The sequence below is a fragment of the Sinocyclocheilus anshuiensis genome, unplaced genomic scaffold, assembly GCF_001515605.1.
Source record: "Sinocyclocheilus anshuiensis isolate Anshui unplaced genomic scaffold, SAMN03320099.WGS_v1.1 scaffold1472, whole genome shotgun sequence".
NCBI lineage: Eukaryota > Metazoa > Chordata > Actinopteri > Cypriniformes > Cyprinidae > Sinocyclocheilus > Sinocyclocheilus anshuiensis.
In genome coordinates this window covers 711,209-725,301 of record NW_015542453.1, presented here as the reverse complement: position 1 = coordinate 725,301, position 14,093 = coordinate 711,209, and the positions used below count along the sequence as shown (strand labels likewise).

At 37.5% G+C, this 14,093-nt stretch overlaps 1 protein-coding gene across 2 annotated transcripts in view; it reads right to left on the bottom strand.

The window, feature by feature from the left end:
- LOC107693735 (kinesin-associated protein 3-like) overlaps positions 1 to 14,093 on the bottom strand; it is a 30,861-nt gene that overhangs the window by 2,810 nt on the left and 13,958 nt on the right. Inside the window, exons 14-18 of one of the 2 annotated variants that reach the window (XM_016493238.1) lie at positions 13,648 to 13,813; positions 12,845 to 12,970; positions 10,771 to 10,869; positions 9,812 to 9,897; positions 5,956 to 6,121 (exon numbers count right to left, since the gene is read on the bottom strand). In XM_016493238.1, coding sequence (XP_016348724.1) covers positions 5,956 to 6,121; positions 9,812 to 9,897; positions 10,771 to 10,869; positions 12,845 to 12,970; positions 13,648 to 13,813 — 643 coding nt within the window. Of the gene's footprint in view, positions 1 to 5,625; positions 6,122 to 9,811; positions 9,898 to 10,770; positions 10,870 to 12,844; positions 12,971 to 13,647; positions 13,814 to 14,093 lie in introns of those variants that run through there. The other variant, XM_016493239.1, reaches the window with a different exon arrangement.

The window sequence follows — 14,093 nt, the reverse complement described above, 5'->3', positions numbered from 1 at the left end:
TTTGAACCGTGGGTAAGAGTGATTCATGTGCGGGTCGGCGCCACCTGTAGGTGCTCCGAGCCTGTTTTTGACTCCCAACACCTACATTTTACCTCAGCACTTGGCCTTTCCTTGAAAGCAAGTTCTTTAGCAAGAAATACAGGCTTCCAGAGTTTGGGATAATCATCTACAGAGGGAGAGCTTTTATTGCGCTGAGAATTTATAGCTGAGAGTTATCAAGAGTTCATTTCGCGCTTAAACTCTGTATCATCACGTCATTAATTACGGGACGATATTAACGCCCGAAAATGACACGATGACCCTATTCTGATAAGAAAATTAATATGAATTTATTCTACGATTTATCTCCACGACTGACCTGGCCTGTGATCCGTAGCGCGCACATTCCTGTCCAATTATGAGGCAGCCTGTCACCTCTTCCTGCACGGGGCTTCAAAACAGGGCAATAAAAGCTGAGTGGGGATGGGATTGACAGCTCACAGGGAGCCAGGTTAGCCCTGACGTTCTGGGAGGGGAAACGGCCAAAGGTGCCCATAAAAAAAGACCCTTTTAACCAGACATTGTTTCATAGCTCAGAAGAGTGTGTTTGCACAGGAAATGGGTCTCGGCTCTTTTATAAAACGACGTTTCTCCTCCTTTTTCCCCAAGTTGTTCTCCAGCCCGCGCTTTGATCTCCCGTTCCTGTCACTTCTCTGGTTACATGCCCTACCTTGGCTGTGTCAAATCAACAGCACCCCCTTTCTTCCCCTTCCTTTGCCTGATTGCGACTCCACATCCCTGTTTTCTATTTTCCTCCTGCGTTCTCGTCCAAGCTCCCCAAGGCTTTAGGGACACGCAGCGCAGCGCACACGGCTTGAATAAAGGCGGATTTGTCAGTCTGATGCTTGCACACAAAAGACACACACAGAGAGCTGGTTTTCCTCGGGAACATCAGAAGCCCATCTGCAGACAGTGTGTCCCGGTTTTAGCTTGATTCAGCACCTCATCAATCTCTAGGGGTGGGAATCAACAGGATCTGGTGATTATTATATGGGTATCTAGGACAAGTGTGATAATACTGTGTACAGTTATTAAAATATATTGTGATCTTGTACTCGCTTGTTTCTCTTTCATCAGTTCTGGATTTGTACTTTGTACAATCACCACAAAAATCCCAAAGCATTCTATATTATGTAGGCTATATATATATATATATATTACACATACACTTTACATTTATATGCCTTATTTTTGCTATTCATTCTTACATTACAACATTGATCCTGCCAAAATTTGGAAGAATCGGCCGATCGGATAAATTCTGATTAATTTCCATGATTAAACGGGGATGATTGGCTTTAAAGAGGTCTTCCAAATTAGGAGTATTAATTCCCAAATATTGAAATCCAGAAAGTGCTAGACGAAGGGTGACTTTGAAATGGCTTCAGAGGAAGCATATGCATATACAAAGCTTGAGATTTGTAAAGATTAATCTTGTTTCCTGAAAAAATTGCTATATTTTTCATTTACTGCAAGAATTACATCAGTAGAAGTGTCAGGGTATTAACCCTTTAACTGTCACCCCCCATTTTTTAAAATAGGCATGCAGGTGCACTATCCAAACTTAAATTGTTGTAATTTATGAACACTTTGGAATACAGACATAAGGTTGGTCTCTTTTTAAAGAAGAAAATCAGCAAATTAATAGCAGAATTTTAAGTATCAAAAAGTTATAGTAGTTTAAATTTACTGTAAAGAAAATGCACTATTAATTTTATTTTATATATAATAAATATTTTACATATCAGGTTTTACTCTAAAATTGGTATAAAATTATAGCCTTATGTCTAAATAAGTTATGTTCCAAATTTGAAGTTGATATGAAAAAAATGGAGGTTCCTGTGTGATTTTATTTAGGGCGTTATACCACAAACAGCCACCGGGTGCCATCCAAACTCAACTGAATTTTTTTTTATGCATTTTTCTGTCACAAATGTCTAGATTTCTCTGTCAATATTACTTCTATCTCAAAATAACCACCAATATGGAATCCTGAGACTCAGACCTTTCCAATTATATGTTTTTGTCAAGATTATAAAAAGTTTTGATTTTAAAAGACCGTAATTAATTTTGTAATATGACACTTGACACTGCCCACTAAGGGGGAGGAGACCGCTAAAATATTTTAAAGTACCATTTCCATGGTAATGCAATGTCTGATTTCGAAATGGTTTTCACAGGATGAATCTTGGGCTTCTAAGCTTTCAAATGATATATGATTTATGATGATTACTAAAAGATTTGATAGAGATAAAAGACAACAAAAAAAAGAGCGCCAAACGTCCCACAGGTGGGACGGTGACAGTTAAGGGGTTTTAAAGATGTCAGTACGATTTTGTTGTTTTTAAAAGAAGTGTCTTATGCTCACCAAGGCTGCATTTATTTGCTAAATACAGTAAAGCAGTAATATTATGAAATATTAAAATATTTACTGATTTTTACTTTAATATATTTGAAAATGTAATCTATTCTTGTGATGTGAAAGTTTACTCCAGTGTCACATGATCCTTCAGAAATCATTCTAATATGCTGATTTGGTGCTCAAGAAACATTATTTCTTCTTCTTATTATTATTATTATTATTATATATTGTTCAAAACCACTTCAATGGTGCTGCTCAATATTTTTGTGGAAACCTTGACACATTTTTCCAGTATCTTTGATGAATAGAACGTTGTTTTTTTTAATGTAACGGTATAAATGTCTTTACTGTCAACTTTGATCAATTTAAAGTGTCCTTGCTGAATAAAAGTATTACTTTCTTCTTCAAAACAAAAAACATATCTTATTTATCTTAATAACCCCAAACTTTTGAACAGCAGAATATGTAAAAAAAATTCTCTGTTGTCATCTGATGATCATCATATTGCTTAGTGTTGATCATAATTAAATTCTGCCATACAAAGCACGCAAATGACTTTAGTTAAGCAACCCATCTGGATTTTATTTATACATAAATTAAAGAAGGAAACTATCATTAAATGTGTTACAAAACAATCTCATCAGGCAGTATGTCACTGCCTGAACTGCGCTGCTTGGCATACACTGATAAAATTATGTCGTACAACTGTACATTTTTGATATGGCTCTACTATTTTAGTACCGATATACCATGGTAATCATGATGGGCCACTTGAGTTAATCAAATACCACTCCAAGTAAACCACTCCAAAAGGCCTGCGTTCACACACATCGTTTCACAAGCGTCTTAAGTAAAGACTGAAACTCTATTGGATTATTATGGTAACCTCTGTCACTCAGAGCTGCCCACTCAAATTAAACCATTCATCCCAGGACCCTAATGTTGCCCCCCAACCCTCTGTGTATATTTGAAATGTATCGCTTTACAAAGAGCCGCTGGAGAACTCGCCCCTCCATCTGGATCCCCGCTTCTATCCTCACCCACATGACAGCCCAGCGGCTCTCAGCGCCCCGGACCTCAGTCTGCGAAGTGCCCAAATCCCCACCCAGCCAAAACAAACAGGCCAACGAGCAGCGCATTCTCCATACAAAGCACACGGCGCATAATAAACACGTCCAGTGGAATAGATCGCATCAAGTACACACTATTAGGGCAAGTTTAGACTACAAGAGCAAGTATGTACTATCAGAGCTGCATATCGAACACAAGTGTGGGGGATCCATTTCCTCACAGATCAGCTCTTTGGCAGCCTTAGAGAGTCAACGTGAGCACTGGATTGGATGGAGAGGTGAAATGTTATTTTATCTGTACTCATATGTGTGCGTGTGTGTGTTTGTAGAGGAATGTGGACAATATATTTGGCTGCATGGAACTTGAAAGGCATGTTTATTTTTGGGCCAAAAGAGTATCGTTGATAGAGAGAAAGAGAACGTCAGACAGAGGAATATTGCCTGGCGCTTTGTTGAACAGCTGTGATCATACTGTCCAAATGATTAAAAGAAAATGACAAAGCTAAAGACGTTTAATGTAGAAGATTTAACAATGCTGTTTTATGAAGACCCAAAAACCAAACTGGTGTGAGAAAACAAGTACAGTAACAATGGCCTGATGGTCTAGGGACTGTGCGGCAAACAGATTGTCACTTGCCGTTTTCAATGTACTACATGTTTGTGTTATTATGCCTTGCAAACTAAGTGGATTTTTGTGATGTATTAAAGATCGTTGTTGAATTATACTGATATAAGTACATCACTGATGTAATATTATCTGTACTGTAGATCGCTAACATTAGGATGACTTGTAAGGGTACTGGAAGCATCAATTAGAAGAATGGACCAATGTTATGAACAAATCAGCAGTTTCATATGCCAATGTTTTCAAGCAAAAGTGTTATTTCGATGTATGGCTATTATGGAGTTTTTTCTTTTTTATGAATAACCTTTAACAAAAATAACAAAAAATATATGTATCATAGGCTACTTAAAAAATATAAACGACTGGTTGGTATTTGCAGCCTAAGACAGCAACTGTACGAATGCAAACGGCCTGACTTCTAGAAAACACAAGCTTGAGAAAGACTTCCTAGAAGATGCCAGGACGGGAAAAAATATTTTATTTTGTCCCCTGAAGGCCAGTTATGTTAATCACAGTTTTTTGAACGGTTTCTTCATAATCAGTTTTACATGACCATTTTTGACTTCTTTCTGAACCATAGAAATAAAGTTGCAGCCCTTCTACAGGGTTATTATGTACCCTAATGTCATTCCAAATCTGTATGACTTTCTTTTTTTGTGCAACATAAAAGAAGATATTTTGAGAAATGTAAATAAATGTAATTTTTTTGTCAAAAATGTAAGTCGATGAGCTCTAGTGTTGTTCCCAACGTTCTTCTGTTCCACAGAAAAAAAACGAAGAAAAAGAAGAAAGTCACACAGGTTTGGAAAGACATGAGGATGAGTGATGAATGTACGAATTAATTTAAATTTCAGGTGAAGTACCCCTTTAATATTTCTTTATATAAATAAGCACCATTATGATTGGCTTGCCTTCATCATTAGGCATTAATATGAAATTAATATACCATATGTGCTCATGGATGTGACATAATTAATTTGATATCAGTAACTATTTCAAGGAAGCTTGATATGCTTCCATGATATGAACCTAACAATTAATGTGGTAGTTTACAGTTCAGACTGCTATAGCACTATTCTTTTTTATCAGTTTTTGGTCAAAACTGAGATAATTAATCATTAGCACTGTCAATTCAATAAGTTAATTCACTAAGAATAATTATAGAAAAAACGTGATAAAAAATGAACTACAAAGTACTCTAAAAAGCATGTCAACATATTCTGTTACACCAAATACACCAAATAATGATCTTTAAAAAAGCATCATATGACCCCTTTAACTCGACAAGGCGAAACAAAATGGGTCACTCACAACACAATGTGGCAAAGGGATTTTCTTAGTAAAAACATGTTTTTATAATTCTTTTAGTTAACTGGTATATCATGTAAAAAATTTCGTTTTAATTGCCAGCCCTATTAAGTAACAAAATACATTATAAAGAGTTTTTATTACATATGTATTTAATGCAAGGGAAGCTGATGAGGGTAACAGCTGCTCACTCACCAGGCGTTGAAGTCTCCATTCCACACACACACACACACACAGAGTATATAGACCAAACAAACGTACGAGACAGCGACCCAGCAGAGCCACTTCCACCCAGCAGCTCTCCTCATTTATCTTCCTGACAACCTCTCACTACAACAAGCCTTTGATGACACCAACTCGACGGACGATCAAGCCAAAATACAGCATCACAATCCCCATGCAAAAATCTGGAAATCTAAATGTAAGGTTTTTAACTTTCTGTGTCTGTCTAGCTGTGGCACAGGATATCAATCAAGTTGTGTTAGCAGACATGAAAACACTGACTGTCTTTCGCCATGAGGGGTGTTTGGGGTGTATGTGTGTTTTCTAACCAGTGCTGTAGAAGAGATCGGGCTGCTCCAGGGCATCCGGATCATCTCCGTACAGGTAGGGCTCGGCATCCTCCATCTGTCTGCTTTCTACCATCTCCAGCCACTGTGAGTTATGCCAGCGAAACTTCTCGCTTTGGATCTTCTTCCCCCACTCTTCATCATACTCCTTTGCAGAACACACACAAACATGTACAGTATATTTATTCGCCTGAGATGTGTTACTACCCTCTAACCTAAATTATACCACACAGCTGTGCAAATTCACACATTTCAAGTTGTCAAAATGGCGCTGTCACTCTGTATCTCAGTGCCAGCTCCACTTGAACTCCCCACAAGAGATTTCCAGTGAATATTTGAGCGAGAGGGTCCCAAACACTGTCACGCCTGGCAATCTAACATTTACCGTTGCACAGACTTCTAACACCATCCGGACCCTCCGCAGCAGATATATTTCATCCCACAATGAGGGCTTCTGTCTGAGCAGGGTTTTCCCTATAGGCCGTGTCTGCTGATGGTGCCACAGAGAAACAGAGCTCTGGTTGAATCCAGTGAAGTCAGTGATTAAAGGTGCAAAGCCCACAGACTGGGTAGAGTGCCACACACAACACACAACTCGCCCACAGCCGTACACTTTCTGCCCGGCCTGCACTTCTTGGCGAGATGGGGAATCAGTTGATTTTGTGTTATTGGATTCCTTTGCCAACGCATGTCAAGAGTGTCTACATCAGTCTACCTCAATCTTTATGAACCTCTTCTAATGAAACAGTGCTGAACTAGTGTTCTTCTGAGAGAAGTGTGACTGCATAATTGGCCCTCACTTATTTAAGTCCATAAACAATATAAATCAATCAAATCACATATACACTACTGTTCAATAATTTTTATGTCTTTGAAAGAAGTTTCTTGTGCTCAAAAGGGGTGCATTTATTTGAAAAATATAGTAAAAGCAGTAATACTGTGCAATTTTATTACAGTTTACAGTTTGTTTTTTGCCTGTGATGGCAAAACTGACTTTCCTGCAGTCATTCCTCTAGTTTTGATTCTTCAGAAATCATTCTAATATTCTGATTTGGTGCTCAAGAAACATTTCTTATTATTATCAATGTTGAAAACTAGTTGTGCTGCTTAACAATTGTTGTGAAAACCATGGTTAATTTTTTAGGATTCTTTGATGAATAGAAAGTTCAAAAGAATCAATTATTTGAAATAGAAAACTTTTTTAACATTATAAATGTCTTTACAGGCACTTTTGATCAATTTAATGTGTTCTTGCTGAAAAAAGTGGTTCCTTATTGGGGACCTGCACCGTTTGGGAAAGGAGCTTATTCAACTTTCAAGAGTCATTCTTTACACTAGAAATTAAAGTTAACATGAAATCAAAACTGACCTCAGTTACTTTTTAAGAGAGTACAATTTCGTCACAACTACCCCTATCAGCATCTGTTTTCACTACCGTTTTAAACAAAATGAATGAGTTGAAGGGATCGTTCACTGAAAAAATATTTATTTTCTAATGTATGATTTTATGATGGTTTTTCTATTTTACATTGTGTGATGTTTGGGTATATTACTGTTTAGTATTTTTACACCATGGGTCCAAAACAAACTTCCCCTTTGGTAGGGCTGTGCAAATAATCGAATGCAGACGAGATGCGCATGAAAATCGCATTCGATTATTTGCACAGTCCTACCCTTTGGGGATGGAAAAGTGAATTTAACTTAAACTTGAAAAATGAAAAAAGAAATTCATACAGGTTTGGAGTTAAAGGGAACATAAATGATTTTTCATAAATATTTATTCTTGGGTGAACTATCCCTTTAAGAAAGCAGCTCTCACTGAGCAGCCGGGAAGCATGTCTAACATCCTTTGCACAAAGCTCATCCCATAAATAACGATTACAAAGTTAAACCATCTCTGCCAAGACAAAGTATTTAACATACCCAAACTAACTGAGGTTGAGTTTTGTTAATTAACGTAGCATTAGCTCTGTACGGTGAGGCAACAGAGGGGCGCAGGGTGCAGGAGGGGGGCTGCTGGAGCTCAGAGCTCAAGGCCAGCTCTCTGTCCCAGGGTCTAAAGGCCCACAGAGGCGTCCTGCCGCCGCCTGCTCCGCTGAATGAAAATATGGATTAATCAGCCGAGGCCCCCTGTAGCAGAACCTGAGTAAATAAGCCCTGTTTCTCTTTTCTCTGCTCTGTCCATTCATCATGTGGACACAGCAGCGCAGAGCTACGCGGGAGCCTGGGGCTAGGAGCCTGATGCAAAGCCCACAGGGCCAGTGACAGTACACACTCACACAGACCTACACCCACAATTTTAAAGGAATTGCTCACCCAAAAATGAACATTCTATCAGCAGTTACTCACCTGTATGACATACTTTCTTCTGTGGAACATGGAAGAAGATATTTTGAGAAATGTTAAGAGTGTTTTTCTTCATCAATGGCCAAAACTGTTTGGTTATCAACGTTCTTCAAAATATTTTCTTTTGTGTTCTGCAGAAGAAATAAAGTCATACAGGTTTGGAACAACATTAGGGTGAGTAAATGATGACAGAAGTTTCACCTTTGGGGGAACTATCCCTTTAAGTTTGTTCCAGCCTGGGGGTGGGGAAAAATTCTCAAAAAAGGTTTGTGAAACGTTGCTGAAACGTATATTAGAGGTACACCTCTGTTTCGTTCCAACTCCATCAATAGAACCTTCCAAGCATATGTAGATGCATTGAGAATTGTTTTGAAGTTGGACCATGACTCCCAGAATCAAAATCGAATAAAATGTTTTTTTATTACTATAATTATAATTTTCTAAAATTGATTTATTATTATTATTTTATTGTATTTTTTTATTTTTTAGTTGAAATGTATAAATAAAAAGACTTTGTACCACAGATTGTGTTAACTTTTTTTAAATATATATATATATATATATATATACAGTAGTCTCCTCTAATTTATCACTTTATCTTATGGGTTGTTGTTCTGCATTTGTCAACAGTAAGTGATAACTGATTGTAGTAGTATCTTAATGAGTTTAAGCAAGGCTTTTAATGCCAGATTAAAAGTTTACATATTGCATAGTGCCATCAAGCTTAATAAATGGATTATTTAATATTATCTTGGTAAATAATTATACCTTCAGAAAGGTTGCAGATTAATTTGGTACTCTTTATTTCAATAGTCCACTTTAGACATTCTACAAACTCTACGTATATTTGCAACTGCATGTCAATGTCTAAGTGACTAACAGACAGTAGAATGTCTAAAGTCGACTATCAAAATAAAGAGTACGAGTTAATCTGAAAAACTGCCAATTTTGTTACCATTCTGAAGGTATAATTTATTTACCAAGATAATATGAATTAATCAATTAATTAAGCTTGAGATGGCACAAATATAAACAAGCATAAAAATTTGTACTTATTTATAAAAACTTTAAAATTACCTTAAGGGGAAAAGTCTTTTTCACAGAATGGCCGTTGAAAATGTAAATCTGCATACTTGTTACCAACGTCAAACATGTCAGTCTGCTGAACCACAGCTATACATCTGCACTTTCTCTGTCACCACAGATAAAAACCAGATCCCACACGCATGCTTTCATGTGGCCGAGGCTTAACGAGCAGGCTAATAAAGTGAATGAAACACTTCCCCAAACAAACCTGCCTCTCAAGAGTTCACCACCAATTACTGCTATCTAATGTCAGTGAGTGGGCATTAACTGCAGAGATTTTATCAGCACTGTATACATACATGGTCAGCACTGAGCAAAAACACACACACACACACACGCACGCACACGTCTCTGATTTGGATTTGAGTGCACATATGTAGTGGGGTTGTTTGTGAATACTACTTACAGCGATGATGTCCAGAGTGTTGTCACAAACCTGCCGGATCTCCACATTTTTGTCGTGCATAAGGTCAATGAGGTAGGCTGGGGCCTCTTTGAAATACAGTTAAGGAGTTCATAGTTCAATTACCATAATTAAAATTTTCAATCAGTGAAAAAATATTCGTATCTTGATATTTTATCATGCCATGTAAAAACCTATATGCACATTTTTACATTTTATTATAGCCATGATTCTGAGAAACATGAGTCTTTGTTTATAAATATTTAGTAAGAGCTCTTAAGTGGCCATATTATTAATAACTATTATTTGATAATATTATAAATAGTTAGTATTTAGTATTATTAATGTAGTGAAGTACCCATTTTGGCCATCTTTGCCATACAAACTATACAAAATATTTAGTTATTAAAAAGAACAACTGAGTATCAGTGTAAAATTGCCATCATATGATTACAATAATTTCAAGTAAAATCTGGCAAATATCTTACATTGGAGCTGAAATCTTCAATTTTGTGGTCTTGGTCTTTAGATTTCTTAAAACCACACAAAAATGGCCTTTGTCTGGGTTTGAGTCCCACTGGTCTGGTCTTTGGCGGTCTGATTTTAGTCTGTACTGTAAAATGTTTTGTCATGAAACTTTAAAAAAGTGCTTCACAGTGTAACATCAAAAACATTATTCAATATGTCTGAATCAATAGAATAAAATAGATCCATAGGGTAACAATTGCAAGCTGCCACTTTTTACAGTGCAGTCAAACTTGCTTTTTAACATTCTCCTTCTATCTGGATGTGAAAATAATCATGTATTCTTACATGTAGCTGCAATATTCAAGATTGAAGAACCCAAAAGTATCAAAGCACCAGTGAACACAGGCCAAACAGCCATTAAAGACCATTTACAAAACATCTGCGCAGATAAACATGCCCATACACGGAAAACCAATTTATTGTACCAAGGATACGAGTGTCCTTAATGATGACATCTCTGGTGGCCTGGTGGAAGACCATCTGGTAGAAGACGTAGATGATCTGACACACAAATTCATCGTCTTCCTGTTGGGCTGGTAACAGCAACACAAGCAGATGAAGAACATTACTTGGACCTCACAAAATCAAACATTTTGCTTCATATAAAGAAGAATTGGACCAAAAATATTTCCTCACAGATATATGTTATTATATGAAGGCATATAATGTTTCCTTATCACGAGAATATCTACACGTCAGCATTAAGCTGAAATGCGATACAGCAAACCAACAAACACGCACACTCCAGTGCAGCTGCGCAGGCATTTCCTATCCGATGGTGCCTTTTCATGCGAGCTGACGTTCAAAACCTCCTCCGGTGGATCATGTTTATATATGAAGGCTCTCGTGAGAAGCTGCCATTTGGGGAAAGTATCAACTTTTCCTCTGAAATGATACAGAAAGCTCCTATGGAGAACTGTGCGGTTGTAGCTGCCCCCTCCTAACTTTAATAAAAGCTTCAATTTTGATCTGGCTCAGAACGCTCTCGTCCCCTGGGGTCGAAATTCCTCCAGAAGAATGATAGCAAAGAGGCTAGCTGCTCCATGGGACCAGAAACTGAATACCACTACAGCAAGGAGCTGCACAAGCTTTGCACAAGCTACAAATAACATCACAGAGAACATGTCAGCGCCTCTTCAGATGAGAAAGAGCCAGCGAATGAGTATACGAACACAAGTGCTGAAAAGTTATGTATAAATAAAACAATACCCAAGCATCTGTCAATGCGGCGTTGCCACATCATGCTTATCGCGAGGAAAACAAATGTCAGATTTGTTATTGCATTGTTGTGATCAAAGTTATAAAATATTATATGGCATGTAGTGCAAAAACATTTCAGATGTTGAATTTCATGTAATTTAATGTTTAATGTAATTGAGACCATTGTGTCTGGAGTGGGAAAAAAAGTTGCCAAGCTGTATATGTTGGGACGGTCACTATTTTGGCCCTCCACCTTCTTGGCTCCTAAACATTTATTCTTTTCATGGCAAGGGAGAGCCCTGCCATCAGGCATTTACTGGAAAGAGGGCTCACATTGAGCAGAACCAGCAAATCTGATGCATGCAATACCACTACAGCAAGGAGCTGCACAAGCTTTGCACAAGCTACAAATAACATCACAGAGAACATGTCAGCGCCTCTTCAGATGAGAAAGAGCCAGCGAATGAGTATACGAACACAAGTGCTGAAAAGTTATGTATAAATAAAACAATACCCAAGCATCTGTCAATGCGGCGTTGCCACATCATGCTTATCGCGAGGAAAACAAATGTCAGATTTGTTATTGCATTGTTGTGATCAAAGTTATAAAATATTATATGGCATGTAGTGCAAAAACATTTCAGATGTTGAATTTCATGTAATTTAATGTTTAATGTAATTGAGACCATTGTGTCTGGAGTAGGAAAAAAAGTTGCCAAGCTGTATATGTTGGGACGGTCACTATTTTGGCCCTCCACCTTCTTGGCTCCTAAACATTTATTCTTTTCATGGCAAGGGAGAGCCCTGCCATCAGGCATTTACTGGAAAGAGGGCTCACATTGAGCAGAACCAGCAAATCTGATGCATGCCATGAACCTGGTGCTTTCCTGTTCCTGAAAACACTGTCACTTCCCAGCACATAATGCACAAAGCAAGAATCAGCCCCCTGTGTCCCACGCAGCCATGGGCTGTTTATTTATTCTAATTTAATATTAGTTTAGTCTAAATAAACTCTTCAAAACTAATTTAATCAGATCAAATTAAGGAAGACAAAGCATGCCAAATTGAAATCTGGTACTTGAGTGGCTACAGACACGCAAAGCGGGGTGGGGGCAGCTGTTGCGATTCGGCCAAACAAAAGTAGAAATCAAAACAGCACTGATCTTTTTCTCTGGAATTTATTTTTATGGTTAGCGATAATGAAAAAGATTTTGTGTCGAGAGGGTTTGGAGATCTGTTTGTTTCTTTAAGCACTCATGCTCTGGCTCAACGCTAATAAATGTGTGTAAGTGTTGGCAGCACACTTACCATTTAGCAGCTCAATAAGAGCAGGAATGATGCCAGACTTAGCCAGCATGACGGCACAGGAGTCGTCCATTGACACCGTACCGATCATGATCACCACCTCCAGGATCAGGTCATCCTCTGCTGAGCCTGAAACACAGAGGTTAAAGGTCAAGTCTGGTTTGGCATAATGAAAAATGGTATTTCATACTACTCCAATAAGGAATGCCAATGAATGACATACTACCTTTGCAAAAAAGTGCTTGTTAATTTGTGTCATTTAATTGTGACAAATAAATGAGGTTGATGACAAAAATTGGGCCGTTTTTACACAAAATTGGATTACAAGATTTTTGGGATTATAAACAGACGACTCTCTCATAAATATGAGGTAATGTGATGTAGCACAATGCACTACTCTACAGATTAATATGTTAGGGTTTCATGCTGGATACTGTTTCACATACAACCTTAACAAAATAGGTAGTAGTAAAAAGCATATGAATACTTGACATTGGTAATTTGAAATACTCCATCTAAAACTTTTAAACAGCATTTTGAACAATTCTACATACCAGTTTTTTGAGTTGATAGTAGTTAAGCGACTACACAGACTATTTGTATTTCTTTAAAATGATTTGTCACACACAGGACCATTTAATGAATTATGAAAAACGTGTCAAGTTTGTGATCTAGCACCTTGACGTCAATAAAAAAGGCCCAATGACAATAATACAGTGTAGCATTGTACTGTATGTAGCAGGCTGTATATTAGCTTTCCATTACAAATCCATCCTGAAACACAAACAGGTACAGGTTAGCTTTACCGGGTTTGAGGTGGTCTTTGAGGTAGGGCACCAGGTTGTACTCTTTCAGAAGGAGCTCCCAGTCCAGGTCAGGTATGGTGAGGTTTGCCATTGTACCCAAGCACTCAATAACAAACTCTTCATCACCTTCCTGCTTGATCTGAGCTGCCAGATCACCCACATATTCCTGAAGGGTAAATGACAAAATATCTTTAGGTGTTCATTTAGCACAGGAATTCCCAACCTGTAAGATACTTAGGATTTCAATTTTTGCTTCATGAAATTACAAATGTAAAAATATTTGGGCTATCAAATATATAACAGAATACTACAAATAAATAAATATAATGTTTTTAAATTTTAATTTGTAATTTTTTTTTATCATTATCATTTATCGTTCACAGTACGTATTGTTAATTAATAGTGAAGGTCAACACTGTTAATGGTATGGCAGAATATTAAAATTA